The sequence below is a fragment of the Oenanthe melanoleuca genome, chromosome 2, assembly GCF_029582105.1.
Source record: "Oenanthe melanoleuca isolate GR-GAL-2019-014 chromosome 2, OMel1.0, whole genome shotgun sequence".
In the NCBI taxonomy this organism is placed as follows: domain Eukaryota; kingdom Metazoa; phylum Chordata; class Aves; order Passeriformes; family Muscicapidae; genus Oenanthe; species Oenanthe melanoleuca.
Window position 1 is genome coordinate 100,506,649 of NC_079335.1, and position 27,486 is coordinate 100,534,134.

At 38.8% G+C, this 27,486-nt stretch overlaps 1 protein-coding gene across 2 annotated transcripts in view; it reads left to right on the forward strand.

Moving 5' to 3' along the window:
* The first annotated feature begins 2,941 nt into the window (after positions 1-2,941).
* The window catches only part of PDCD6IP (programmed cell death 6 interacting protein), a 31,456-nt gene continuing 6,911 nt past the window's right edge, over positions 2,942-27,486 (forward strand). Inside the window, exons 1-13 of one of the 2 annotated variants that reach the window (XM_056483865.1) lie at positions 2,942-3,247; positions 8,851-8,905; positions 11,259-11,328; positions 14,450-14,577; positions 15,114-15,267; positions 19,176-19,276; positions 20,944-21,075; positions 21,873-22,095; positions 22,838-22,961; positions 23,581-23,758; positions 24,167-24,278; positions 25,363-25,532; positions 26,280-26,528. In XM_056483865.1, the coding sequence (XP_056339840.1) occupies positions 3,042-3,247; positions 8,851-8,905; positions 11,259-11,328; positions 14,450-14,577; positions 15,114-15,267; positions 19,176-19,276; positions 20,944-21,075; positions 21,873-22,095; positions 22,838-22,961; positions 23,581-23,758; positions 24,167-24,278; positions 25,363-25,532; positions 26,280-26,528 (1,902 nt within the window). In that variant the 5' untranslated portion in view covers positions 2,942-3,041. The remainder of the gene's footprint in view (positions 3,248-8,850; positions 8,906-11,258; positions 11,329-14,449; positions 14,578-15,113; positions 15,268-19,175; positions 19,277-20,943; positions 21,076-21,872; positions 22,096-22,837; positions 22,962-23,580; positions 23,759-24,166; positions 24,279-25,362; positions 25,533-26,279; positions 26,529-27,486) is intronic. The other variant, XM_056483866.1, reaches the window with a different exon arrangement.

The window sequence follows — 27,486 nt, forward strand, 5'->3', positions numbered from 1 at the left end:
GACCATAGTGAGGCTTAAATGTGGCTATAACGTGTTTATGCAGCATGACTTTAAACATTTTAGGGGAACCTATCTTAAAGTGGTTCCCTTTAATACTATCATAAGTCTGTTGAAGAAGGAAGTATGGTCTGTTGTTTAAAGCACAGGACTCTGAGTCAGAGGATGTAGATTATGCCCCCTGTACTGATAACTACTGACTGTGGCTTCCTCATCTTTAAGTTGGGAAATAGTACTTAACTAGACATAGGTAACAAGGAGATGAGTCATTACTACTCATAACACTGTAATTGTAATAATCAGAATAAAGCTTTCAGCTGTAATGATTTATTAAGAGATCTGTGGGAAAGAAGAAAATCACTTGTTTGAAGTTCTGGAAATTTGCTCTAAGACAAAGTGAAAATTTCTCTGCTGTGTTGATGGACGTTCAGGAATGCAAAGAATCAGTCATTGCTTTCATTAAGCAATAGCCATCTAAAGGTCACTGGGGCTCTAAAGTAGAACTATGATCTCATAGCTGCAGTTTTTGCCCTTCCCTGATCACACCCTTTCCGTGTTTATGAGTGTTACGCTGGAAGGTATTGGCTTCCATCTTCCATATACAGGCAGCCACGTATCTTGTAATGATGTGTAGGCTAACCATACTCCAGAAGGTCTTGATATTGGAAACTGCTCAGACTTAAGAGTATATCTTAAGATTGATCAGAATGCGAGCTTATAAGGGAGGAGATTTTCACTGGACAGAAAAGTGAGCCCAGTCCAAGGTCGACTCAAGCTAAGAGACCAAAATGCTTGCAAGTGTTTGTAGGCAATAAAGCCTTGAAGGAAAACAAGCACTGAGGAGCTCATGCTCCCAGATATGAGTATGGCATAAGCCTACTTTTTGTATTCATTGCAGGATAAAAATACCTTTTTAAATGTAAAATTAAGTTGATTACAACTCGGTTTTGATTGAGCTGGGGGTTTACTTGGTACAGGATTGCAGGAACACACCCAGGAACTGTGAACATACAGTTGTATGACTATATAACAGTAGACTATATAATATATATAGTCTATATATATATATATAGAATATATAATATATAGACTACAGCAAAGTTTGCAGCAGAAGCAGTCTGGCAGAGCTCCAAAGGATATCCACGTGGGCCCCACTGAAGGTGACTGGATGCAGCAGAACGAGGACAACTCCATCACCCCCTTTCCTATGCTTGTGCCTGGGAAGGCCTGGCTACTGTTGCCACAGCATCTTTGGATTGCATACAGGACCGTTTAATACTGGACAAGCTGCCCCTCCCAGTGGTGACAGGAGTGGTTAAGACTGATTTCCCATGCTCTACCCTTTTCCTTTTTTGCCACACCACTTTAGACACCTCTACGTAGTGTAGAACACTTTCAGTACAGAGTGATCGCCTGCTTTACAGAAAAACTTGTGGTCTGCTACAACATGAGAACAAATATGTAATTTTAAAAGCACTTTTACCATTCCTTTTATGGTGTCAACACCTGGCAGCTTATGAAAATATCAGGCCTAGAGATTTAGCTGTCTGGAATAAGGGGCAGAAGAAAGGGAGAGATGAGCACAAGAGCTGAATATTCGCATTTGTTCCAGACCAGCCAGCCTAGCAGGCTGAGTGCCTATTTCACTTCTCTGAGCCATGCTGGGCTGAGTCAGCACAAAGTAGGCATGTGAACAACTGATCCATGATTACACAACATGAGAATCTATTCTTTTTGCTGCCAATAGAGACATTTCAACTTTTGCTACAGAGAAGCCACGTTTCGCTTTAATTTAATGCAGCAACCCTAAGGGTGGGTTGAGAACAGGACCATGTGAGGCATTAGATGCCTGACTGCTGCACCTCCTTTCTAAAGGCTACGGCTTTCACTGCCACATCACAGCTTGTGCTCCCAGTCAGTGAGGTTTTCCCTTGCCACAGCCACGCTCTGCAGTCATGTCTCCAGTGCTCAAGGTCACTGCCCTCCTGGGGACCCACTGGTTGTGCTGACCCTCTGACAGACAGGGGTTTATCTGGGGACCACTGTGCCCTTCTCTGATACAGAACCCTGCATCTCATAGTCTTAGAGGGAGGATGATACTGAGCCCATCAAGATTTGAGCCCCTCAAGATTTGAATAGGGGATTGAATTAAATTCTGTACCTTTTTTAACTTGTTAATCAGTAGCTGTAGCTGGACAGGTATGATTAAGTAATTGCATTGTGAGCACTATATGGGGCCAAACTCTTATTGATGGTGCCCAGCCACAGGGTGAGGAGCAACCGCCATAAACTACAACACAAGAAGTTTTACATCACAACAGGAGGAGGAACTCCACATTCAGGGTAACAAAGCACCGGAACAGGCTGCTTGCCCAGGGCGCTCATGAAGTCTCTCCTCTGGAGATGTTTCAAACCCCACTGGACATGTTCCTATGTCACATACCCTAGGTGACCCTGCCTTGGCAGGAGTGTCGAACTAGATATCTCCTGTCATTCTGTCTGCTTGCACGCTTGGCTAACCTTTTGTTTTGAGAATAAGAGAAGATAATCGCAAAACGATCTGTCTGGACACGAGCCACCACGAGTGAAGACAGCAGAACGCAGCAGCCCCCAGACTCAAATAGAAGGAAGAACTGCGCCTGCGGATTAACTAGCACCAGAAGAGACAGATATAACCAGAAAATAGGAATTTGAGTACTAATTAATAGGAAAGTTATTCAATTCAGAACCAGTAAACGCGGATGCCTTCGTTTGTTAATACGTGTAAACAGTGTAAAGCTTTGATGACTGGCGAATGCGCCACTCGAGGCCCGCTACCCTTCCCCCGGCTCTGCGCTCAGGCGGGGCGCTCCCCTCAGGAGCCGCTCCCACAGCGCCTCGCTCCCGGGGGCGGTGCCGGGAGATCGGCTCGGGAGGCGGGACAGGGCGCGCGCGTGCGCGGCGCTCCCGGAAGCGCGGCGGCGGCGGACCGGGAAGGGGAGCCCGAGGCGGCGGCGGCGGGCGGCGGCGGTTGCGGCTTTGCCCGCCCGGCGGCGGCGTCGGCCATGACGAACTTCATCTCGGTGCAGCTGAAGAAGGCCTCGGAGGTGGATCTGGCCAAGCCACTATGCAAGTTCATTCAGCAGAGCTACCCGGGCGCCGAGGCGCAGGCCGAGCACTGCCGCGCCGCCGAGGAGCTCAGCAGGCTCCGCAAGACCGCGCTCGGCCGCCCGCTCGACAAGCACGAGAGCGCCCTGGAGACCCTCCTCAGGTAGGAGCCCCCCACCCTCGTCATCTTCCCCTTCCTCCGTCTCCCCGAGCCCTGATTCCCCGCGGGGCCCCGGCGGCAGCTCCGGGCCCTGGGCGTAGCGGAGCCGGAGCCAGGTGCGGGCGGGCCCAGGTGTGGGCGGCCTCTCCTCCTGGCAGGAAGCGGCCGAGGCTGCCGGGCCGGCTCCGGCGGCCTGTGGTTACAGGCGCCTCGGCGCCCGGGTGTCCTGCAGCATCCCTGCGTCCCCGGCCCTCGCTGCGCCGCTCGGGTGTCGTGCGGATGTCACGTAATGGCAGCGCAGGGATGGGGAGGCCACATCCCCTTCCCAGTGTTTGTGTCGTCCCAGTAGCTCTTAGGTGTGGGTACGAATTGTAAAACCACAGAACGTTAAGGGTTTGGAAGAGAGTTTTAACATCATCTAGTCCCAACTAGGGACTAGTCCCCATGTTACTGGCATGATTTCTTTTTGTTTCCTATGTTTAGCAGCTGCTTAATATATTTGCGAAGTCACATCCTTTATTTTTTTTCTGCTTAACACAGTTAACTTGCTATCAGAAAGTTTAATGGGGTCTCTGTGGTGCTGGAGTTACCATGGGTTAGATGAGCAAAAAATTCATCTGTGCCTTCTGCTTGGTGAAATGTATAAAGCCTGCATTAGGACTAGTAGGTCCATTGTCCTGTCTCTCTAAAACACTTATGGTTTGCAGTATTGAGAAGAAAGAGAAGGAGCTACTGGAGAGGGTCTACAAAAATGATTAGGGGTCTGGAGCATTTCTCTTCCAAGGAGCTGTGCCTGTTTAACCTGGAGGAGACTGGAAAAGGTTGTATTAGTGCAGATAAATACCTGAAAGGCAAGTTTTAAGAGGACGGTGCTGGTCCCTTCTCAGTGGTGCCCAGTGGCAGGATGAGGCGCAATGGCCATAAGTTAAAACACAAGAAGTTTTACCTCAACATGAGGAAGAAATTGTTTGTGTTGAAAATGATGGGTTGTCCAGGGAGGATATGGAGTCTCCATCTCTGGAGATGTTCAAAACCCACCTAACAAGAAGGGAAGTTACTGATGATTATCAACCCATCACTGGGTATTTGGGCTGTAAAAGCTCTGACTCTATTGATTATGTTTTACAGTAGCTTTGTAGTTCCCTGTTCTATTTCTGTTTATGACTGTGTATGCTTTTGAAGGTACTTCTGTTTATGCCTTTGAAGGTAGGGGAAATTGTGAGCATCTGTGAACTGAAAGAGGGACTTTGGTAGCCAAATTGAAAAGCATACTATTATGTTCCCTTGCATGCTGTAGTTGAGCTTCCTTTTCTGAAGGTGCCAGTCAGATTTGTTAATTTCTGTCTGGAATCCCTGTTTGGCCCAGCCACATCGTGTGACTTATCCCTAGGAGTTGCTCTGCAGCACCAAAAGAAGACAGCCCACTTTTCAGTTTTCACACCTTTTCTGGAAGTCAGGATATATACTTGGTATTTTGAGCAACTTGAATGAGTTCAGTGGAGGGTCAGATGAACATCAGAGATGGTGGAAAAATAAATAAAAGTAGTGCTGTGGAAAGCCAAGAGGCTGAGCAGGACCTCTCTGTTTCAGAGCCAGCAGATTATTAAATTAATTTATCCATAGCATGCACTTTCATCTCAGGTTTTCCCTCTGAATAATCAAGGGAAACGGCTTACAACTGCATAACTACCAGCTTTGAGTCAATTTCGTATGCAGTGATCTGTTCTCTCTGCTGGTGACTGGTGATGAGCGGACGAATATAGTTGGCCCAGATGCTATTGCAGTAGATTGGAGATCTTGAATTTGGCTCTGAACTGATGTAAACATGAAGTGGTATCCTGCCCATGCAGAAGCTCCTATCTTAAAACATCTGCATTTTTAATTGCAGTGCTTGAGAATATTAGTTCCTTTATAGTGCAAGTGAGATAAGATGAAGGTCTGAATTAACTGTAAGTTAGAGAATCAGATGTATGTTTTCCCTTATTTCTGACAAGTTATAAATGTTTGGTCCATGACTGACCATTTATATTCATTACAGTTGCTAGAAAATAAGTTTGCTCTTACTCTGTAAGTAATAGTCTGATGTATATTTTCTTAATTATTCTGTAAGGTACAGTTACTTTAAAATGTCTGCATATCTCGAAGTATGAAGTATCCAGCTGGGATACACAACTGCCTAAATGCCTTGTGTTTCCTCTGAAAGTCTCCTTGCCTCTCTAACTTCCAGTGTTTTACTTTTGGTATTTAAGAGCAATTCTCAGTCTTAATGTTTAATTTTATTCAAGTTGGAGTTTAAAACTTTGTTGGTCAAGTAAGGTTAGAAGAATTAGAACATGGCTACCGCTTGCATAGTTTTACTTCTTTGTGGCTTTTTATAGACCATAATACCTAGTGGAGCATTGTAGACCATTTAACTGTTAAGAAATGAGGGCTTAGTCTTCTGCCAACTAATCTAGGATTTGCCCATGGTTTTGTAATTTGTTTGCTGCGTAGTCACTACAGATTGTTTTTTTTTTTTTCTTTTATGGAAGAAATGAACTCTGTTGCAGCCACATTTCCTAGACAAGCTTTGACCAATAAAGCTTGAAAGTGTTTGCTGTGCTGTTCAACTGCTGAATGCAAATGCTTCTCTTGGAGAAGCATTTGAGATTGACTGTGCCCCTTTTCACTGGGTGACTGGGAAAGCCATCAGCTTGCTTCCAAGCTTTCTTTGTTTTGTGAGAATCTGAGTGCTCTGAAGGTGATGTAGGTGAGCTTGGTACAGATATTTCTCCTTAAATTCTGTCATAGCAGATTTGATTCAGGTTTTTTTTTATTTTTAATTTATTTCTGAATGTAATTATAATTTCAAGGGATTCCTTGCTTCTTCCAATATTAAAGATAGCCTGAACTTCATTTCCTTTTTCTGGAGACATGGAATATTGGTGCAAGTTTAATAGTTTTAATTTTGCTAACAATTCCTGAAATTGTTTTTAAAAAAGAAAATTGGGGAAAAAGAAAGGGGGTGGGGGAGTGAGTGGTTTTATTTTGAATGCTCAAATTCTCTTAGGGCTGAAAGTTGCAGTTGTGGTTTCCAGCTGTGAGTTCAGGACTCTGGTTCTTAGCTTGAAGAGCAAAGACAGATCTTTGGTCTTTTTGATGTTCTTTTGAAGGAGATTTTTCTTTATGATTCTTTGGAGGAGGCACAGTATTTGAGTTTAATGCAATACATATAATTTAGTTAAATTCCAGTTTAAACCTTGACTTTCTACTCACTTAATTTTTTTTTTTTTACTAGCGTTTAGTAGTGTATAATGCTAGTTTTAATGAGAGATTGCTGTATTTTGAGCACTAGATCTGTGTTGCTGACATGTGCCCCTCCCCCCCTTTTCACTGCTGCAGTTGTAGTTCCTCACTGGTGCAGCCAAACACAGCACTCCTCTGTGTTGTGCCCTGCGTTCTCTGTATCTTGTTAGTTTAAATTACTAAAAATTTAGTTTTAAATCGCACCTTTGTATTTGCTGTCATCTTTTGTGTGTAACTGACTTGTGCATCCTTTGTGGCTTTTCCTTCTGTATTACCTTCTGTTTTGGTACTTATAATTTTGTGCTGTTCTGTTGACATCTTCATCTACCATTTTTACATGTTTAGTTTTATGCATACTCTTATATTTATAACATTTATATTTATAAAGCTAAAGAATTTGACGTGGTTGTGTTCTGGGATTATTGTCTGCTGAGTTTTAAAGAGCTCTTAAATCTTGAGTAGAATTTCAAGTTCTCTAATAAGAAGAAATAACATCATATGCTTAAAATAGTAAAGAAAACAGTAAATAAATTCTGAACTTGTTTAAAACTAACCAAACAAAAAGCCCTATTTAGACCAGTATACACCTCTTTGGCTTATTTTGTCTGTAGTTATGTTGACACAAAGAATAGTCTGTTTGCAGGGAGACAAGGCTTGGGCACACCCAGCTTCACAAGGATATTTGACAAGCTTTGCTCCTTTACTCCATCCTCATGGCAGATGAGGACGGTGTAATCGTGGAATGTGGGAAGATGGCTTAGCTTTAATGGCAGCTTTTGATTAACAAATTAAATCGAGTCAAGAGGAGACAGCATGCAAAGTCTCCTTTTCTTTGTGATACTATGTGAAAACAAGTGTGTTGAGACCAGAAGAAGGCAATGGAGGAAGTATATTTAAATATATAGGTTGCAGTGATCTTCAGGGCTAGTTATTATTTTTAACCTTACCTTTCACAAAGTTGGTAAGTCGTTTAATCTTGATTAAATTGCCATCACAGTAAATATTTGCAGATTTTTGTTTTTAACCTTACAAGCAATTTCTTTGAATTCAGTTACTGGTGGAAGTCCTGTTGCTGTTGTAGATTATTGTAGTTTTTGATATGGCTTGGTATATTGTATCTTAAATTGCAGTGGCTCAGTTGAAGTCAGAAATCTGTAGTCTGCTATACATTGGCAGATACAATTCACTGAAAAATACACTAACACTGTATTTATTGTATATGAGTTTTGAAAATTCTTACTGAATTTTTAAACGAACATTTATTGTCTGTACAACACGGGTCTTGTGCATGCATCGCATGCCTGTATCTGTTGTGATCAGTACTTAATAGTGTAAGGAGCTGGGAACAATGTTTGTCCTGTTTCACAGATTGTGAAAGTCATTACTGTAAGGTGTTTTGTATATTTGGAATATGAATTCTTTATAAAACAGTTTGACCTATATAATGTTGAGCATATACCTATGTCACCAATGCGACAGGAAGAGTATAGGGAACAGGCTTCACATGTTATGTGTTCTTAGCTGTCTAAAAGGTTTCACGTTCTGCATCCACCCTGTGTGTTTAACAAATGGTGCCAATGTAGGGCATCACACGGGAAAACTTTGAGTTCCTTACTCTTGACTGGATAGATTGTGAGAGGGATTATGCTATACTCAGTATATTATCTTTCTGGTATCCTTTCCTGATGATGTTCCACTAAACAAAATATTGGCACAGAGAAATTGTGGGTTTAATTCACTGTGACTACTAGAGTATATTCCAATGAAAATTAAGTTTACAACTGAAGAATTTTATGAATGATTAGTCTCTCCAGTAGATACTGTGCAAGACAAATGGCATCTATTTCAAAGACATTGAAATTGGGTAATAATGTTCAAATCAGGAAAGTACAGTGTAGCATGTTAATATTATGTTTAATGCTGTACTTAATTTACTTTTGCAGCATGACTTAATGTTCTCATTGTCTGCCTGTATGTATACAGGGACTCCTTTGCATGATACTCTCTTCTAATCTACCATCCATCAGGTAGTGATATCTGGATCAAATTTGTCTATGGTACTGTTTTACTTCTGACTGAGACAGGGCTCCTATATTATTGTGAAAAACTACCTCCTGCTGAAATTACTCCTCTACTGAAAAAAAATTCCTTTAGACAGAAATTGTCCATCCTGCAAATCCTCCATTGCTACAAATTAGCTTCTTAACTTGTGTGTAGGGTTTTTGTACCTTTCTCCCTACCATATATCTGCCAGTTTGATAAACCAAAACTATTAATTTCATTTATCTAATAGCTGTGTGTTCCTTTTCTTTTTTTTGTAGATATTATGATCAGCTGTGTTCAATTGAACCAAAGTTTCCATTCTCTGAAAATCAGGTAAGAAGACTGCCAAGCCAGTTACTGAATTGTAGCACCTATGATGTGCGACTTCCAAGCCTGTACCTAATCCTCTAACGAGTACTTTTATTGAACAAGACATCTGATCTCTCTGAGCCTTATTTTCATAATCTCTGTTGTCCAAGTTTAGGACAAACATGGGGGGGAAACCTCCAAAGGAGCCCCCCAAAATAAGCCCCCCTCACAATTCCTCCCCTCCACTGGGCTCGGAAAGAATTGTACTCGGGGGGAAAAGTGGAAAAAACCTATTTATTAACAAACAAAGAAAAACACTTCCCAGCAACAGGAAAGTACAATCCCAGATGACAAAAACGTTTTCACCAGTGTGAGAGACAGTCGCTGCTGGGAAGGGCGAGAAGCTTCTTGGGCAGGCTCCGGAGGCAGTCTCTGATGCTCAGGTCCTGTCCGGAGCCGGTACAGATCTTGGAGCTGAAGGAGAGACGGGGGAGGGGAAGGCAGCAGCCGGGGCGGCAGCAGCAGGAACAGGGCAGCAGCAGCCGGGGCAACAGCGGGGCAGAAGCAGCGGGGCAGCAGCCAGGGTAGCTAGCAAGCAGCAGCAGCAAGCAGCAGCCGGGCAGCCGAGCAAGCCAAGCAGCACAGCCCCGGGGCACCACCCCCCCGGGGGGGAAAAGGGCACTGGCGGCAGCTCCATGCAGACAGAGAGGTGTGGGGGCGGGAGAGGAGCAGACACAACACCAGCCCAGGACATCTGTTTATTTTATAGTCAGTGCTTACAGTCTATGCTGAAACTTCACCTATAGTGGCCATAGTTGCTTTTGTTTTACAGATTGAGAAACATTTTGGCTTTGGCTACTTATTACTGTGGTCTAGGGCAGAAAGAGTTGGGCTGTGCTGATTGCTCTTCAACTCTCTGCTTTCCAAGAAGTCTATTTCATACTATGTTCTAAAGGATTTTAAATTTGTAATTTCTATGGGAAAACCTATAGAAATGGATGGAATATGATCTTTGTTTTTTGAAGCAGGAAAGATGTTTCCTTCACAGCTGTTAACAGAATAATCCGTTTAAGAGCTTATCACTTTATTCCTGCCTTTGCATGACATAGTTTTTATATAGATATGGTGTTCATTATGATTTGGTGGTTTTTTCCCCTACCATATTTCTTTAGTATCATGCCTTTAGAGAGAAATTCAGCTTAACTTCTCCCTATTGAAGGCTTCTTCAGGTGGAGGCTGGAGTAGGTCTGTAGGTTCCTGTTTTTTGTTGGAAAAAGATGTGGATTTTCTTTCAATGTGTTTACAAATATAACAATTTATGTTTCTTTATTAAATCAACAAATCATACTTAAATGGTAATATTATGATTAAAAGGAAAAATTTCCTTCAGTCTTACAGGTTATAAGTAATTTGAATCTTTCTTCTACATGAGTTTTACATGTAGCTGCATTCGCTTGCAGCCAAGAACTGCACACTGGTTTTCAGTGAGCAAATCCTTTGCTATGGTAATCTACAAACTCAGAGACAAGGAAAACTGGAAAACTTAGCAAGATCTGCATGTCTGTAAACTGTTCCACCTAAGGGGAGAAGTAGTCAGTGGAAGCAGCAATGCAGCTGGGGACCAGAACATCCTGCACTAGCACTGCTGCTAGATGAAAGTACACTATCAAGCAGTGCTGTTGCTCTTCCTGAAGTAATCTTCCCAAGCAGTTTAAACTGAGGAAGTTTGCCATCTTTTCTGGTTTGATACCAGTTGCCTACAATTACTTGATCAGGTGAATAAGGAATCAAATTGTGGAACTTGAAAGCAGATTCTACTAAGTATTTGCATTGCCTCTGAAGTATGTACCAGAAGTATAAATAAAATACACTGTTTCTGCCTGCATTCTCTTTCCTGAGGGTGTCTCCTGATAATGCTACTATTGAATTCACTCATAATAATGAGTGGATTTTGGTATTGCACAACAGATCCAAATACACAGGTAATTTGGCACACTGGAAATTACCTGGTTGGGTGGTTTCCTTAAACTGTGATTATACCAACCCATCAGACTTACTGGGAGAGGAGTATCTTGTTCAGAAACAAATTTATCTGTTCCTCAGAATATGAATAGAGCTGAAAAATAATTCTGAGAATTTCTGTCTTGTCTACTTGAAATGTTTTGAGCAAACTAACAGGGAGGAAAAAATGTAGCATAACTTTGTTTTGAGTACTTCTTGATGACTTCCTGAAACTTCCAGAACGATTATAATGTTCCAAGAAGTGAATGAAAGGTTTCATACCATTAGAAAATAAGAGTTAAATGCATAAATTTGGGGTATTTTACGATTATATTTGATTTTAGAGGTAAAGATCTTTCTTTTTCACAACTTACAGGTCTGTGTAACATTTACGTGGAAAGATGCTTTTGATAAAGGATCACTTTTTGGAGGATCTGCCAAATTGGGTATGTGAATGTACCAAAAAATCAAGTATTAATGATACCGAACTTACAGCATATTTTTATGTAGTAGAATTAATAATCTTTCTAGTGTTCTCACCATGTCTTTCAAATTAATTCAATTATATTGGTAACAAATTAATCACTTCAATATTGATAATGGACAAAGAAGCACCACGCAAAGAATTTTTACAAAATTGAGATTTTATATTAGATTTCCAGAGGCACAAATATAGATGTGCAGTCTGAGAGTAGCTGTACTGTCTGCTTCTCAGATGTTTTCTGGGAACAACTCCAATTGATACTAATCAAAATCGTTCATGTTAACATTAAGGTTCAGTAGAGTTTGGATAATGCAGCTCTTCCTGTTCTAAATGAGAAAGATCATTATGAAGTGTGCTTATGTGTGAATGAATCCGTTCCAGGAGGAGAGTGATGGTAGCTGGCTTCAGTAATCTAGTCTTGATACCACATTTTGTTCAAGAGAATAAAACTATTTGCCTGTGCTCTAAAATTACTCTTCTATCACTTCTTTCTGAAATACGTTATACAGATTTGAACACTTAGAAAGAAAAAATGCATTTTTTTTCCCCATAAACATTATGAGTTTGAGTCAGATTTGTTTTAATCATAGAGAGGCAATTCTGCACTACAAATTCAGGGTCATGAAATGGATTTGGGACACTTGCCGATATAGAAGTAAGGCTTCTTTTGAGTAAGTGGGGAACGGTTCGGTTGTGTCATCATTCTTTAGTATTTCTATTTATACCGAAGTGTTCATCATGATTGGCATTGCAAGATGACCATTGCAATTTTGAAGTTTCAGACAAAGCCTGGAAAAAGTGTTTGAACTTTACTCTGGTTTTATTTTTATTAAGCTTTTTGCCTACTTTATGCAGCTGTCCATTAGCAACTACTGGAAGTCTTTGCAGTTTTCTATGTTCTGAATATACATTCTAACAGTTGTGCTCGTGTGAATTGTATCTGTAACAATACACCACGTACCTATACATACATACTCAGGTGATCCTTGCTTTCTGTTCTAACTATTCTAAGAAGTCCTGGATAATTGGAAACCTTCCTGAAGATGCTTTGTTTTGGTTTTTTTTCTCAGAATTTGGTTTGGTCACTCTCCTTTGGGCCGAACATTTAGTGAGGATTGAATCTGTCTCATCGTAAAGTTCAGAATATTTGGCTATGATGTAAACATAGTCTGTGAATCACCAGAGATCTGTCATAATTGTGAGGAAAAAAATCAGTAGCCATAACAATGATGATTACTGTAAGAATCTGAATAAATGTGATATTATTGCAGCTTGAGGAAGCTTGCTTGTCTGTAGGTTAATTATATACTAGTCTGAATAATCTGTGAGGTGGATGGTCAGAGATTTATGCAGCAGTCTGTGTCAAATATCAAAGAAGTTTTTAACTTAGATGTGGGTAATGTTCAGTTAACAAGCAATGGGATAAGGGTAATTTTGAAACTTACCGCAGATCTTGGTGGAAAGAAATTAAGAAAAGGAGATCAGAATTGGTGGTGAGGTTTCTAAGTGTAAAACAAAGCTATCTAATCAAGGAAGCAAAATTTCTCTTGACTTCTAAGAGGAGTTTCTAGATAGAAATTCAGTGTAAAACTCCTGAAAATTCTGTGGCAGCAAGATGCAGGGATGCAACTTAAGAGTTCTGACTCTTGCTGTGGTGCTGAACTGTTTACTTCCCACCTTCCCTGGATCCAAAGTCTGTGTCACAGTGGTAGCAGATAGATACTGTGACTGCTTGAAAAGTGACCAAGTTCACAGTGTGGCATGTAATCTGAATTGCATTGACTAAGTTAATAGGTGGTGCTGTAAACAGGTGAGTCTGTGGAAAATCTGTATTGCTATAGTAAATCACACTTGAGGTGCAGTCCAGAGTACAAAGTAATTCCGCACTTCAGAAACTTTCAAGCCTTATTTTCTTTCCTGTCTTGTGTTTTAGTCTTTTCAAAATCTAAACAACTTTTGTCTGAGTTCAAGACATTATTCTTAGAAAAATTCTAGAAAATAAACTTACAGAAGGGAGATTATCTTGGTAAAATAGTCATAATGACAGTGTAACTTACTTGGAAACAAATGGGAAAAATAGCATGTCAGATTTAGGCTTGCTTGCTGAAAACTTAGTGCAGGTTAGTGAGCACTAACATAGAAGCTTCAGAGAGGTGTTAGATAAATACGTGGCTGTTTAAGGAGGCTGGATGTCAGTGAAATGAAACAAATGTACATTTTTAGTACCTTCATGTTTTAAGGATAACTGTACCTGGGTTTGTGAAATTGAAAACTCACTAATTGTCACTTTTTGGAGGACTAAGAGTCCTCTAAGAGGACTGTCTGGACACTTTTTGACACTAATAGGAGGCTAATATCTATAGTATTTGTTTTTGTCAAGCACTTGCGTGGGGCAACTAACATTTTGAAAGCAATTAATAATCAAAATGGTTCCTGTTCAGGTATTTCTAGTTCTAGAAGTGTGGGCTCCATCCTCTGGACTTATGAAGTACTGCAGGAGTCACTTCTGGACAGTCTACACCACTGTCGAGTGTGATCAAGTTTTAATTAAAGTAAATCCTTAACTGTTTCAGTACATGTATAAAGAAGGTATTTGTCAGTGTTTTCAGCCTGAAACAGTAGCTTTAAAAGTGAAAATTTCCATATATTTCAATAGACAGAAAACAGAACATTAAAAGTCTTTGTAATTGGTCAGTTATTGCAAAGTGATTAGTGTGTGCAAGTTCGTATTTCCAGATGATTGCTTGGTAATGCTTCAAGAGCCAAAAAGCTGCACTCTAGTTAGAAAGACTTTGAAATTATTTTGTATGCATTTTCATGCTTTTGCTTTTATGCTATGTGTCACTTTCTGTGGTTGCTCACATGGAAACATTTCATGTCAGTAATAAATTAGACTTTTTAAAGCCTTCAGAATGAAGATGACTTCTACTTTAAAAGTTCAGTAAGATTGGGGTTTTCTTTGTTTTACCTTGAAACTGTTGATACCTTTACTGATAATAGTTGTGTTGGCCTCATCTGTAGAATGCTAGAGAACTGAAGTTTATTGTCTTAAAAGTCTGGCTAACTGTCTGTCTTGCCTGCAGCTCTGGCAAGTTTGGGATATGAGAAGACCTGTGTTTTGTTCAACTGTGGAGCACTGGCAAGCCAGATTGCAGCAGAACAGAATCTGGATAATGATGAAGGACTAAAAGCTGCAGCTAAGCACTATCAGGTACAGAGGCTCCCTGCTTCTGTTTATAAATTCAGAATTCATATTCTTACAACATCGAACAAGTATCTCTCAATTTTAAAACTATTTATACGTATATTAAAATATATATGTACATATTTTCCTGCTCTTAATTGCAAAGATGGATTGACTATGTACCTGGTCTTGTGAACATATTCCCTACCTTAAGCAAGTTGGTAACTAAGCCTTCACCTTAAGATTTAATCATTTTACCTAGTATAAATTTTAGTTTTCACAAGTATTACAGTAATAATCCTACATCTTTCTGGAATGCATTGAAATCTTAGGCTGTTAGATGTGACCAATATACCGTTATTTAGAGTTTGTCATGATAATTGTCTCATTGTAAGTGGCTACAAGAACAGGAGGTCGCAAGAAGTTGTTTTTGTTGGCTAAACAGTAAATGGGAGACCATATACAAAAAACCCTTTTTTTATATATTTTTATATGTATTATATTTCTTAGTGAAAAAATGTCTATGTAAAGAATGGATGATAATGTTGTTTTGTTTTTCTTAGTTTGCTAGTGGTGCTTTTCAACACATTAAAGATACAGTATTGTCAGCCTTGAATCGAGAACCTACAGTGGACATCTCTCCAGATACAGTTGGGACTCTCAGTCTTATTATGCTGGCTCAAGCCCAAGAAGTCTTTTTTTTGAAAGCGACAAGAGGTATGTTTTAGTTCTTGGCTTGTATATTTAAGTGCATGTAACAACTTCCCCAAAAAATTGGAAGGGTTTTAAGTTACTAAGAGCCTACATGAAGGACACTAAGAACACTTAGGGTGTTTCAGAAGTTTTTGTTTGCCTTTTCTGATTCTCCCCATGTTCCTTGCAGGTCATTAAACACAAAATACCAATGTCCCTTAAAAATATGTCTAAGTTCACCTGACAGTGCTTTTTTACGTCCAAAACCATTAGTCTTCATCTTTGCAAATGATATTACTGGATTATATTTTTTCCCTTCCCCCCCTTGAAAATAAAAGACATTCTCTGAAAGAACTGAGAGTATTAAAAATGGTGCATGAGCGGTTTTTTCTCTTTTGCCAAGTGAGTTTTTTCGTGAGAATTTAGCAAGAAATCACTGTACCAGAAACAAAGGGGATTTTCTAAGAGTTGAAGGGAAACAAATTCTGTTTGCGTGCTCCTGCTTTTAAAGAGGAACGCTTTGACCAAATCTTTTAGAATGCCCAGTTTAACTCAGAAAGGGAAATTCTGCAGGTAGAACAAAAAATCATTTCCCTAGGTGTTAAACGTTGATTGTGAAATACGCATTTACAGTCTAGCTATCTTAGTACAACTGTTAGAGAACTTATGCTTCAAGGAATTTTTCAGTGGAACTATCTTTGATACAAAATTTCTTACTCTTCTGCTCTTCTCTCTTTGTTCAGAAAAAGTGGTTTATCTAAAAGTTACAGATACTTAGAAGTAGAAGTAAGGACATAGATGTCAAATGTGATTGCCCACAAATGGCTCTCTCCTGAGATAATTTGGAATACCTTGGAGGAAGATGTGGGTTATCTTAACTGCAGTGTTTCTTGTCTTCACAGGGAAGATCCCTGAAAATTATTGTAGCCTTTCTTCTGTTAAGCGAACCTCAACAAGAACCTGTCATCCTTCAGCCAGCTGATAAATTGTGTTTGTTCTTTATCATGCTGATAGTGGTATTTTCGTCTCTGGCTGATTGGACAGTGCTTTGAAATAAATTTGTACAACAAATGCCTGAAACGTTTCCTTCAGGAGCGGAGCAGGTACTTCCCTCATTTTGTGTGACGAATTGTTTGTCACCATCTTGATTTCTTCTTTTCAAAAACATCAAGAAGAAAAAACAAGTCTAATCCAAACCCCAGATATGCCCAGTGAACTGATGATTTCTGTGGTTACTCCTAAGCCCACAAAACTGAAGTGTTTGAAGGACAGTAAGGTTAATAATCATCTGATTAAGGCTGTAGATTATGCTGGATTTCAGTTCTTTTCTCTGAGGGGAAAGACATTTTGTGAAGAATCATGTTTGACATCATGATTAACTTCAAAAACCTGTTTTTCAAACACAAATTTTTCAAAGTTAGATCTCAGAACACAAATTAGGCTTCTTGCTGCATTGGCTATTTACGTGTCCTGGTTTGAAGGACAGGTGTCTGTCAATAAAGGCAGAAGCTTCTCTTTGAAATGGATAATGTAAACCCCCTTCTTCTAAATTATTATCATAATTTTGAAATTAAGGGGCTCCCAGGCAAAGATATGGGAATTAGGAATAACGGTTTTTGACTAGGAAAATTAAAAATAGAAATGCAGTATTACAAAGAACAATTCCAACCCTAACAAAGTCAGAATCCAACCTGACACCTTGTCAGTCAGGGTGTTAGTAGCAGTCTGATTAAATGGTGGCTACAGTCCTCCTGCAGAGACAGATGTGGTTCTGTTAAAGCAGTGGCCCTGTTGAAGGGTGCAGTTTTCCTCTGAAGGTCCAGGGATGATGTGGAAAGGTCTGGCTTTCCTCTGGAATCCGGTGGAAAGAAGGTATCTTGGTGTCCAAAATCTCAGTTTTTATCTAGGTAGGAAAGGGTTGGCTCTTCTCCCTGGCTGGAGCATCTCTCAATGGGATGGTGTAATTTTATCAGTTACAGAGTGGGACTTAATGGCCCAGCAGCAGATGATATTTTCCTGGAGAGAGGGTAGGTAGTGGAAAATATCAAGATGATTGCCCCACCTTGTCTTAAAGATGGCCCATTAGCAGATAATATGTGTCACGGAGATAAGGAATCGCTGCCCCACCCACCCTCAACAGATGGTGATAGAATACACATTTCTGGCCACATCCTATATTGTAACCCAAGACTTTATGTTACTTGGAATTTTCTGAGTTTTCTCTCATATGAGGTAGTCCATTTATCAGCTGACCAGCTATAATGGTATTTCTGATAAAACTGAGTTTATTTAGAAGTTGAAAGAAAGCAGATGTGTTTGGCAAAAGCCAAATTTGTTACAAATTACATAACTACAGGCCACTTATTTTAATTTCTGAGCTTTTTCTAATGTTTTCCTTAAGTGTCTTTAAGTCTGAACATTTTTTGCTCTTCTGAATTAAGGCTTACGTTGTAGCTGCACTATTTTAAAGATATCTGAGTAAAAACTAAAGCCTCTGATGGTGAGAGATATGTTCTGAGTTCGCTGAATGATAAATGAGTCTCTCTAACATTTTCTTTGTTAGTGGAAATGTAGTTAATATGCCAGTATTTTTTCCTTTCTTAATGGTCCAGCTATAGGAAGGAAGATGCAACTACTGCACAATTGGTGGGGCTGGAAAGAAAAGTTATTTAGGTTTTTGTTGTGGTTTGGTTTTATTAAATATGTACTGCACCAGACAGGAACATTCTAGCGAAGAAGAAAGGTGATAGATTTCATAGGCTGTTTTCTCCCAGTTTGTCCTCTAAATCCTGTTCCACAGTGAAAAGATCTTTCTGGCATACCTTAAAGATGTTTACCTTATAGAAGCTAAATATATTGTCTCATGTCTGAAGTGTTATATCTAGATGTGTGAACATGCTGGTGTGAACAGACCACTTGGGAATTCTTTTGGTTAAATTTTGGCAGATAAGCATACTCTGCAGAATTCCTAATCTCCCCTTGCTTATCAGTATGTCAGTACCTAAGTCAGGGGGTGCTTGTTTCTAAGGGCAGCTCTTTAGAATGGACAGCCAGTGTTTGCATTGGTTGCCTGCCTTCTCTTGGAAGGCTGAATTGCTAGTGCAGGCCAGAGGTTATCTTTATCTCCTTTATAAAAGGAGATAATCTCCAACCTGCACTACCAATAGTGCAGATCTGCTTTTTAAAAGGAGACAGAGTTGCAGAATGTTCCTATTCTAGCAGTTTTGGCTTCAGGAAAAGATAAGGATGTGAGGCAGGGGATACCACTGCAGGTAGGCACATGTGCTAATAGGAATAGTGTATATGACTTTGAGGAGCTGTGGTTATTTATGTCTGGGAATGGTGTTTCTATATTTGCTGTAAGCTAACAGTGTGGACTTCGCAACATTGCAGGTGTGGACTGCAATGGAGAGGACCAGTCTCTTCTCTGTTGCAGTTTTTCAGAGTCCTGACATGGAACTGGGTTAGGAACAGATGCTGCTGAAAATAAAACCTGTTCTGCTAACTAGATTTCGGCTAAATTCTTTGACTATGGCTACACAAGTGCTTGTGCTGGCACAAGAAGGGGCTGGGAGCAAGCTGGCAGACTTATGAGTGGGATTGTTGTGGCTTTTTTTGGCAGCTTGCCATTGGTTTGATGTAAAGCATCACTCTTAATCTTGCATAAATGCTTGCAGCTGCCAGAAGATTTCTTGTTCAACTGACTGAATCTTTGGTGTCATGGTTGAAGTAGAAATTCTGGAAACTGCTGCTGGATGTCAAGAGGGAAGAATGGGATCCCACCTTTGAGTTATAATGTAAAGCTGTACACTTAAAATGCAGTTATTGCTGTTTGAAGATTAAATAATCCCCTTCAGGTGATTCAACCAGTTCAGTTGTAAAAACTGATGATGATCTTAATTGTTCTTTGTTTTTTCTCCTTCTCCCCACAGATAAAATGAAAGATGGTATCATAGCTAAATTAGCGAATCAAGCTGCAGATTACTATGGTGATGCTTACAAACAGTGTCAATATAAAGATACTTTGCCCAAGGTTAGTAATTCATGGAAATAATGAGGGGTGTATTGTTATTGTTTACATTGTTATTATTTACCATGGGCTTAATGAAAGACACCTAAAATATATATTCTCAAGCTGACATATTGCTGCTTTTAAGGGAAATGAACCTGTAATTTGAAAAACAGTGATGAATTGAAGGGGGCAAAAGAGTGTGGAGTTGCTTTTTAATAAGATCTTTACGTGAAATGCATTTATTTGTAATGCATTTCATTAAAGTTAACTTGAAATGGTTATGGTATTATTTAGGGATATATTCTTAGAACTTAATGCCTTGCTAAATCTGTTTTCAAACTAACACTTTCTATCTGGGTTTAATTGGCTTCTTAGTCTCAATGTTTCCATGTGAAATTTGCTCTCATGTTGAGTACAGCATGAATACACAGGTACTATATTCATTCATTTACCTGTTAGCAAAAAACATGACTGGAAGTCAGTGTGTGTCTTCTGTCCTTCTGCTGGCACTACCCCAAAACAATCTTGATGCTTGTAAAATATCCCAGTTTAATCTTGACTGTTCATTTGAATGCTGTTGGTTTTGGAAGAGGTAGAAAGATCTTTCTCTTGTTCCTTGAAGGTTTCTCACATAAGTGTTACGTTGTTCATGATGATTTTAGGCAGGCAGTGAGATATAATATAGCCGTTACGTTATCTTTCATTGTTGTGTGCCTTTCTAAGCTGTAGATCTGCTCCTCGTTCCAGTTGCCAAGTAATCTCTTAAGTGATTATTTGAAAGAACATAAAGTTTGCTGGTTAACACCAGCTCTGAGAAGTTACGTGTTTAGGAGTGTGACATCAAGGTTGATTGGATCCATTGGACTCCCGTTGCAAGGCCTTTCAGACAGCTTTGTCATCCAAATTTACCCTTTTTTTAATGTTATTTTTCCATCTCTGGGGGAGCAGCAAGTTTGCACAAATGTGAAGAAGCAGGTCTTTGTATACTGAGGTCTTTAAAGCATCACTCTGGTTTTCCAGTGCTCCTTGATTTAAGAAATAAAACAGTAAGGCCAAATCCTTGATCTAAGACCATGTCTGTGTGCTGCAGCGTAATGTTTTCTTCATGTCTTGGTTGGTATTCCTGCAAAGATAAGTGCATTTATATAAAGTGTAAAATGACTTTTAAGTTGCTTTCCATGTCAGTGGTTACTGATCTTCTTTATTTGTCTTTCCTTTCATAATTGTAGTTGCTTTCTTGATAGGCCTGCTGCTGTTTTAAGTGTAATTACTTTGTTTAATTAAAAAACAGTCAAACCAAAAAGCCCTAGAAGACCTATCTTTCCACCCACCTCCATTTCTTAAGAACACTGTCTTGGCTTTGTCTGGGGGTATTTGGGAGTGTTCTTACAACTGTCCTTTCTACTACATGCATGCATTTCTTATCTTTGAAGTAAATGTTGTGACTTCATGGCTTGAATTTAAATCATGGCTCATCTAAAATAGTGGACACCAAGAATTTTGCAACAGCAGTTTAAAAAAAATATTCAATCCATGCAAAGCCACATGATCTCTGACATTTACCTCTAATGTTTTAACCTATCTAAACCATTAATTGGGTGATTCTAATTCCCTTTTCTTCTTCCTTTTTCTTCCTGCATCCCATGTTGTCTGTGGTGGTTTATGTGGTTGGACTTTCCCCTGGTCAGTATTTTTATTTCCAGGAGGTGTTTCCTGTCCTGGCTGCAAAGCACTGCATTATGCAGGCCAATGCAGAATATCATCAATCTATCCTGGCAAAACAACAGAAGAAATTTGGTGAAGAAATTGGGAGGTTACAGGTGAGTAACTTTCTTCTCTGAAAAATATGAAGAAACTTTTAATCCTGAAAAGCTGGTTGGAGTTCTGAAATCCAAATGGCTAAGAATGAAACATATTCAGAAACTGTTGAGCATATTTATCACATGAATTGAATTATTATCAGCTGCAAAGCACCTCTCTAACTTTTGTAAAGATGTGTTTTAGTGATTTTTTTTTGGGCAATTTGATACTGCTTGATGTTTACATAGGTTTCATATCTCAGTACAGCTAATATGACAGATTTGTTGATAAATTTTCCTACATAATGTTAGTGAAAGTCCCCCAAAAGTTAAAATTACCTGATCTATACATATTTTTTTTGCTGATATCCTGCTTTAAAGCTGAGTACTTTTTAAAAATCATATGAACAGTTCTCTTTTTAGTCTTTATAGTTTTTCACCCCCTGAAGCTGGTTTCTAGAGGGACTTAGAGATGTTGAAATGAATAAGGTGGTTTCATATTTTAAGTACAGTAGAGAAAAAAAAATGGCTAAAATGAACTACTTCATTCAAGTCCCCAGATCTTTTGGAAAATAGGTATTTGAAATGCTGCTTAAACTGATTGTGAAGATCCATGTGCCGTGTATCTACTGATACACAGGAAATTTGAGACTTACATAAGACGATCGTGTTGGCATCTTGAAAGTTACCAGTTATGCATTTATCAACTTTGTGCAGGATGGAGCTTGAAACGTCTTTTTGTACGCTCATCTGTTTTCTTAAGAATATATGAAGGAGAGAAAATTTATTATTTTAACTGTATTTTAATTTTTTTTTAGCATGCAGCAGATTTGGTGAAAACAGTAGCATCTCGCTATGATGAATATATAAATGTTAAAGATCTGGTTGACAAAATCAACCGTGCACTTGCAGCTGCCAAAAAAGACAACGACTTCATTTACCATGACCGGGTTCCTGACCTGAAGGATTTGGAGTCCATTGGAAAAGCCAGTCTTGTGAAGTCTACTCCAGTTGTTGTTCCACTCAGTCAGAAATTCACTGGTAAGCAAAGTGTGTAGTGTGCATAGCGTAATTGTTACCTTGGTGAAACACATGGTCAGCAAAGTTCATTTGTACCATGAAAAAAACAAACATTTACTTTTTGCGTTCTATTAAGTGTACAACTGTGTTTTTGAAACTGCTGTTTTTCTTCTCCACTTTGTTGTTGTTGTTCTTGATGATAAGTGTAATGAAGCACAGGTTGAGAATTCTTAAGTGTTCAGTTCTCTTAAAGAATCTTCTATGATTTTCTCATCAATTCTATATCTGAAATTTCTGTATTAAACCAGTCCTTTTATATTCAAAAGGAAAAGTTCTGTAGGGGACACTACCAAGTAATACAATATTAACTAACCTTGTTGCTGGTCTCCCATAAAATTAAAAAATTTCAGTTTGTTGATTCTACAGATGAGTTATGAAAACATTTTCTCTTACCTTTCTCATATTTTTCCTTAAATGAAACGAAATTAGAAATGAAACCTTAAGGTAAATCTGATTTGTAACCCTACAGTTGATGTAAAGATACTGTCTTTAAATTATTTTGAACTCAATTCAGTCTGAAAAATTGAAATCTAAAGGCCTTTAAAAATAGATTGTTTTCAAGATATCTTGGAGAGTAGAAGGAGAGTATCTTAAACTGTTTAAGTCAGTCTCTGTAGTACAACCTGTACAAAAAAACTGTCAAGATGTTTGTGCTTCTACTTTCATAATGCAGCTTGTGTAATATATACTACTTTAATTGCAGACCTGTTTGAGAAGATGGTTCCATTGCAAGTACAGCAATCTGTGAGTGTTTATAACCAAAGGAAGGCAGATCTGGTGAACAGGTCAATAGCCCAGATGAGAGAAGCCACAAATCTGGCAAATGGGTAAATACGGCTTCTTCTTAAGTTACTCAAGTGGGATTGTGCATGGCCTGTGGATATCCAGATTATAGTAGCAGTGTTTTTTCATTACTATATAGTAGGCTAGCAAACTTAAACCATAACAGGGGGATTTAGAACTACTTCTCTGTAGGTGTTAAATCTGAAAGTTTATTAAAAACAAGTAGTATTTATTTTTCTTCCATCTTTACTCATTTTTAGGAGTCCAACACTTGCTCAGAAAAAGTTCCAGTACCGTTAATCTAGGAGGATTTTCAAAACCCAAGGCATCATTTCAATGGCCATTAAAAAAAAAGTTACTTAAAATAAGTAATTATAAAAAAAATTGTACCAAGCTGAGAAATAGCAATGTAATTTTAGGCAGTTGTTTCATTTGTCTGCCGGTCACTACCTAAAATGTTTGCTCTTTTGTAAGTGCTGAAAGACTAGGATTTCTTTAGCTTTTTAAGAGCTTAGAAATGTATTTTTAGTGAGGTGTATGTTTGACATTTCAGCCTAGACGTACATTACACTCCATTTCCATTATAACTGACTGTGTGATTGTTTGTTTAGGTAGCAGTGTTATTTTCAGGATTAAAGTTGTTTAACATGTTGACTTTTTCAGTGTGTTGGCTTCCCTCAATCTTCCTGCTGCTATTGAAGATGTGTCTGGTGATACTGTTCCTCAGTCTATTTTGAACAAGTCTAAGTCTGTGATTGAGCAGGGGGGAATTGAGACTGTTGATCAGCTGATCAAAGATCTGCCTGAACTGCTGCAAAGAAATAAAGAAATTCTAGATGAAGTAAGCCCAAAACCCTAAACCATTCTAAAATACATCTCCACTGTATGCTTTTCTTTAAATGACAATGAAAAAAAGTGCACAATTATTCAAATGCTTGTAACTTTAATAACTTTGCTTGTAACTTTCAAAATATGTTATTGAAGTGTTCAGCCCATACAAAAACTGTGCTGTCACATGTGGATGTTAAGTTACAAATACTATCTTTTTTAAAAAGTGGAGAGGGGGAAGCATTGGGAAGACACTCTAAAGAAATTTGAGTGATTTGTCCCTTTCATGCCTGTTTTTATTTGTCAAGTTATATTTTACAAGAACGTATAGGCAGTTTTTGTTTTCTACACTAGCTGCATATTTTGAAGCTATTTTATGTTTAAAACAACTCATAATGCATGTAACATTTTATTCTTGCAGTCTCTGAGACTATTAGATGAAGAAGAAGCTACAGACAATGACCTGCGAACAAAATTCAAAGAACGCTGGCAGAGAACACCATCCAATGAACTCTATAAGCCTCTGAGGGCAGGTAAAGTCTGTGTTTCTTGCTTTGGGTTCTAAAGATATCCACAGTGTCAATTAAAGTAGTTTTCAGTTCTCTGGTATTATCTATAAATACACAAATTTCAGTTTGAGGCAGCTTATGCCGAAAAATCCTGATTGCAATCTGCACTGTTATTTGGAGTAGAAAGAGGATGTGACAGCAGGGAATTTGCTGCTGCTTTTGTACCCTTGGTTATGTATGTGCAAGTTGCATATAGGTAAAGCCTTATAAAATAAGGGCCTTGTTACCCTTGTGAAATCATGGCTCAGGCATGCTACTGAGGCTAAGTAGAAGGAAACTGTGGGAGAGTCACTCAGCTGGAATAGGAGTAGAAAGACATGCTGCGTGACTGCCACATGTCCACATCGGTGGTGTATGGTGGTTGGGTTGACTTGGGCTTGTTGTGCCTTAAAACTGTGTAAGCTGATAACAGGCTAACTGCTTAAAAAGGCATGGTTTTTGCAATAAAGCAGCTCCTGTTTGCACTTGCCTGGGACTTTGAGTCACTTTGCTTCATACATGTGCATGCTGAGTTTTCAGAAAGCGAATGAAATGAAAAATGACTGCCCTCCTAAGGATCTGATTTCAATTGCCTCTTAAATATTTCTGTGTATTTTTCCTTCTTAACATTTTTTTCAATCCGTTTGTTGTCTCTTGAATTTGGTGTTTTGTTTTTAATTTGGTGTTTTATTTTTTTTTCCAGCGTTAGGTCAAACTACGTAAGACCATCACTATAGCGAGTTTTCTGTGTTCCTAATATGTGTTGTTTTCTGAAGCTAACAAGGGACTGATGCCACTGACTTGGTCTTCCAAAGTTACAGAGGTTTAAATCTGCAGAGTAGCTCAAACCAGTGTTCATTCATATACCTTTGTGTGCTTCACTGGAGAATTAATAGAGGTGCCTTGTTTATGCACTTCTTACAACATAATTATATAAAAACCTTACATATTGTGCAGGCTTATAAAAATGTATGATGACTTGCTGAAAAACACAAAAACTGCTCAGGTGGAAGATTGGATGAAATAGATTTTGTAATTATATAAACTCTTTTTTTCCTCCTGCCCCCAGAGGGAGCCAATTACCATAATATTTTGAGTAAAGCTATGCAAGCAGATGGGCAAGTGAAGGAGCGCTATCAGACTCACCGGGATACGATTGCACTTCTGTGTAAGCCAGAGGCGGAACTCAATGCAGCCATTCCTTCTGCCAACCCAGCAAAAACACTGCAGGGAAATGAGGTAAAGCAGTGAAATTTGTCTGTATTTTGAATAGAAGTGCTGTTTGTCTATCAAAGTAAACTTGCATGAATTGTCAAGAAAGCTGATCCTTAGCTGCTGTTGTTTCTGTCTCAGTTGATACATGAGGTAACTAACATTTGGAAAAAAAGTTGTCTTCATGTTTAAAATCTTCTTGAGAATAGTTGGTTGCATTTAATGTGAACAAAGTCAATCAGCATGGACAGCAAGACTCGTTGACTATTATAGAAGGAGCAATGAATAATTTTGTTACGTAGGGAAGTAGGATGTAGTGCTCGGGTTCTTGGGACAATATAAGACATAGCTCAGTATTTTAAAGTATTAGGCAGTTAAACCAATTTGCTTTCCAAGAAGTTAATGGCTCATCTACAGCAATATAATTTTTCTGATAGTAATGATTTGAAGTCAGTGGTTTTGACTGCCATCTTAAAATATCCTATTGGAAGGTTTCTGATCAACTAAGAAAAAACCCCAAATGTTTTGCAGTAATTCAGTCTTATTAGCAAAAGCAAACCTGTAGAAGAGGGTATAGATTGAGAAATGCTTGAAAATCTTTTTTTGGTCGCGTTTTTCTTGGTTGCTCACCTTAAACACGTTCATAAACAAATACTCGTGCAGAAATATTGCCAGTGTCTCCGAGGAGTGCAAGATGGAAACAAGTTATTAATAGGTTATACTTCCCTAATAGTTCCTCTAAACTTGCTGACTTAGGACCTTTTTATTGCCTAGGTTGTTAATGTCTTAAGAACTTTGCTGGCCAGTCTGGATGAAGTTAAGAAGGAGAGAGAACAACTGGAAAATGACCTGAAATCTGTTAATTTTGACATGACAAGCAAATTCCTGACTGCACTTGCGCAGGATGGTGCTATAAATGAGGAGGCTATCTCTGTCACTGAGTTGGACAGAATTTATGGAAGTTACACACAGAAAGTGCAGGAATCCATAAGAAAGCAAGAAGAACTTCTCAAAAACATTCAGGTACAACACTTTGTATGTTTTCCTTTCTCCTAAACTAAGAACAATGATGCTTCTACCTGTCTAGTACTTTAGAAGTCTCACCTTACTTTCTAGTCTGTTTTGCTTTTTATTCTGTCATATGTCAGTTGATACTCCTTTATGCCTCAATCACTGAAAAATGCAGAGACGTCTTTGCTCAGTAAAGAGAAATGGGAATGTTTAGCAGGCCCTCCCTGCAGCTCCAGTGTAAATCCTCTTGGACCTTTTCTTGGTACAGTTCTGCAGATGATTTTGTGGTGTGTTAAAAAGTTTTTGGGTTTGTTTTGTTTTTTCCCCCTCACTCCATTTTAGTTCTGTCTGGGATAACAGGAGACTTGTCCTTACTGTCTACTAGAAGACATTTCAGATCTCTGAAGTACAGATTGGTTTATTCCTAATTAGTCTTTACAATATATATGCTTGACTTCCAGTATGTGCAGAGCTTATTGAAGTAAAACTTAATAGCATTTCCCAAAGTTTATTTATAAATTCAGTCTTAATTTATCAGAGGCAAGTACCTGAAACATCTGGCAAAAGAGGAAGTCTTAGTGCTTGGAGTAAAGACTTGAGTAATGATGGAGACCTTTTCCAATAGGGAAAAAATTTCTTAAATGACCATATACACCATGTTTAGCATGGATTTTATATTTGGATATTTTTTAGCACAACATACTTGATGGGTATTACTTTAATGTTTGAATGTCCTGGAGTTCACGTTTGTTGGCTTCTGGCAGTTGAAACAGTCTTTTTAAGTTTGCTTGTTTATTTTCCTGAAAGAAGTGAGATGTAAGTAGGTGATCCTTCTGTAAGTTTTCCTCTTCCCTGTCCTTTTAATAGCTTGCCAATATCAACTAAATTCTTAATAGCTTGCCAATGTCAACTAAATTCGAAGTAATGCTTCTTAAAAATACTGACTTTCAGTATGATTTTATGAATATCA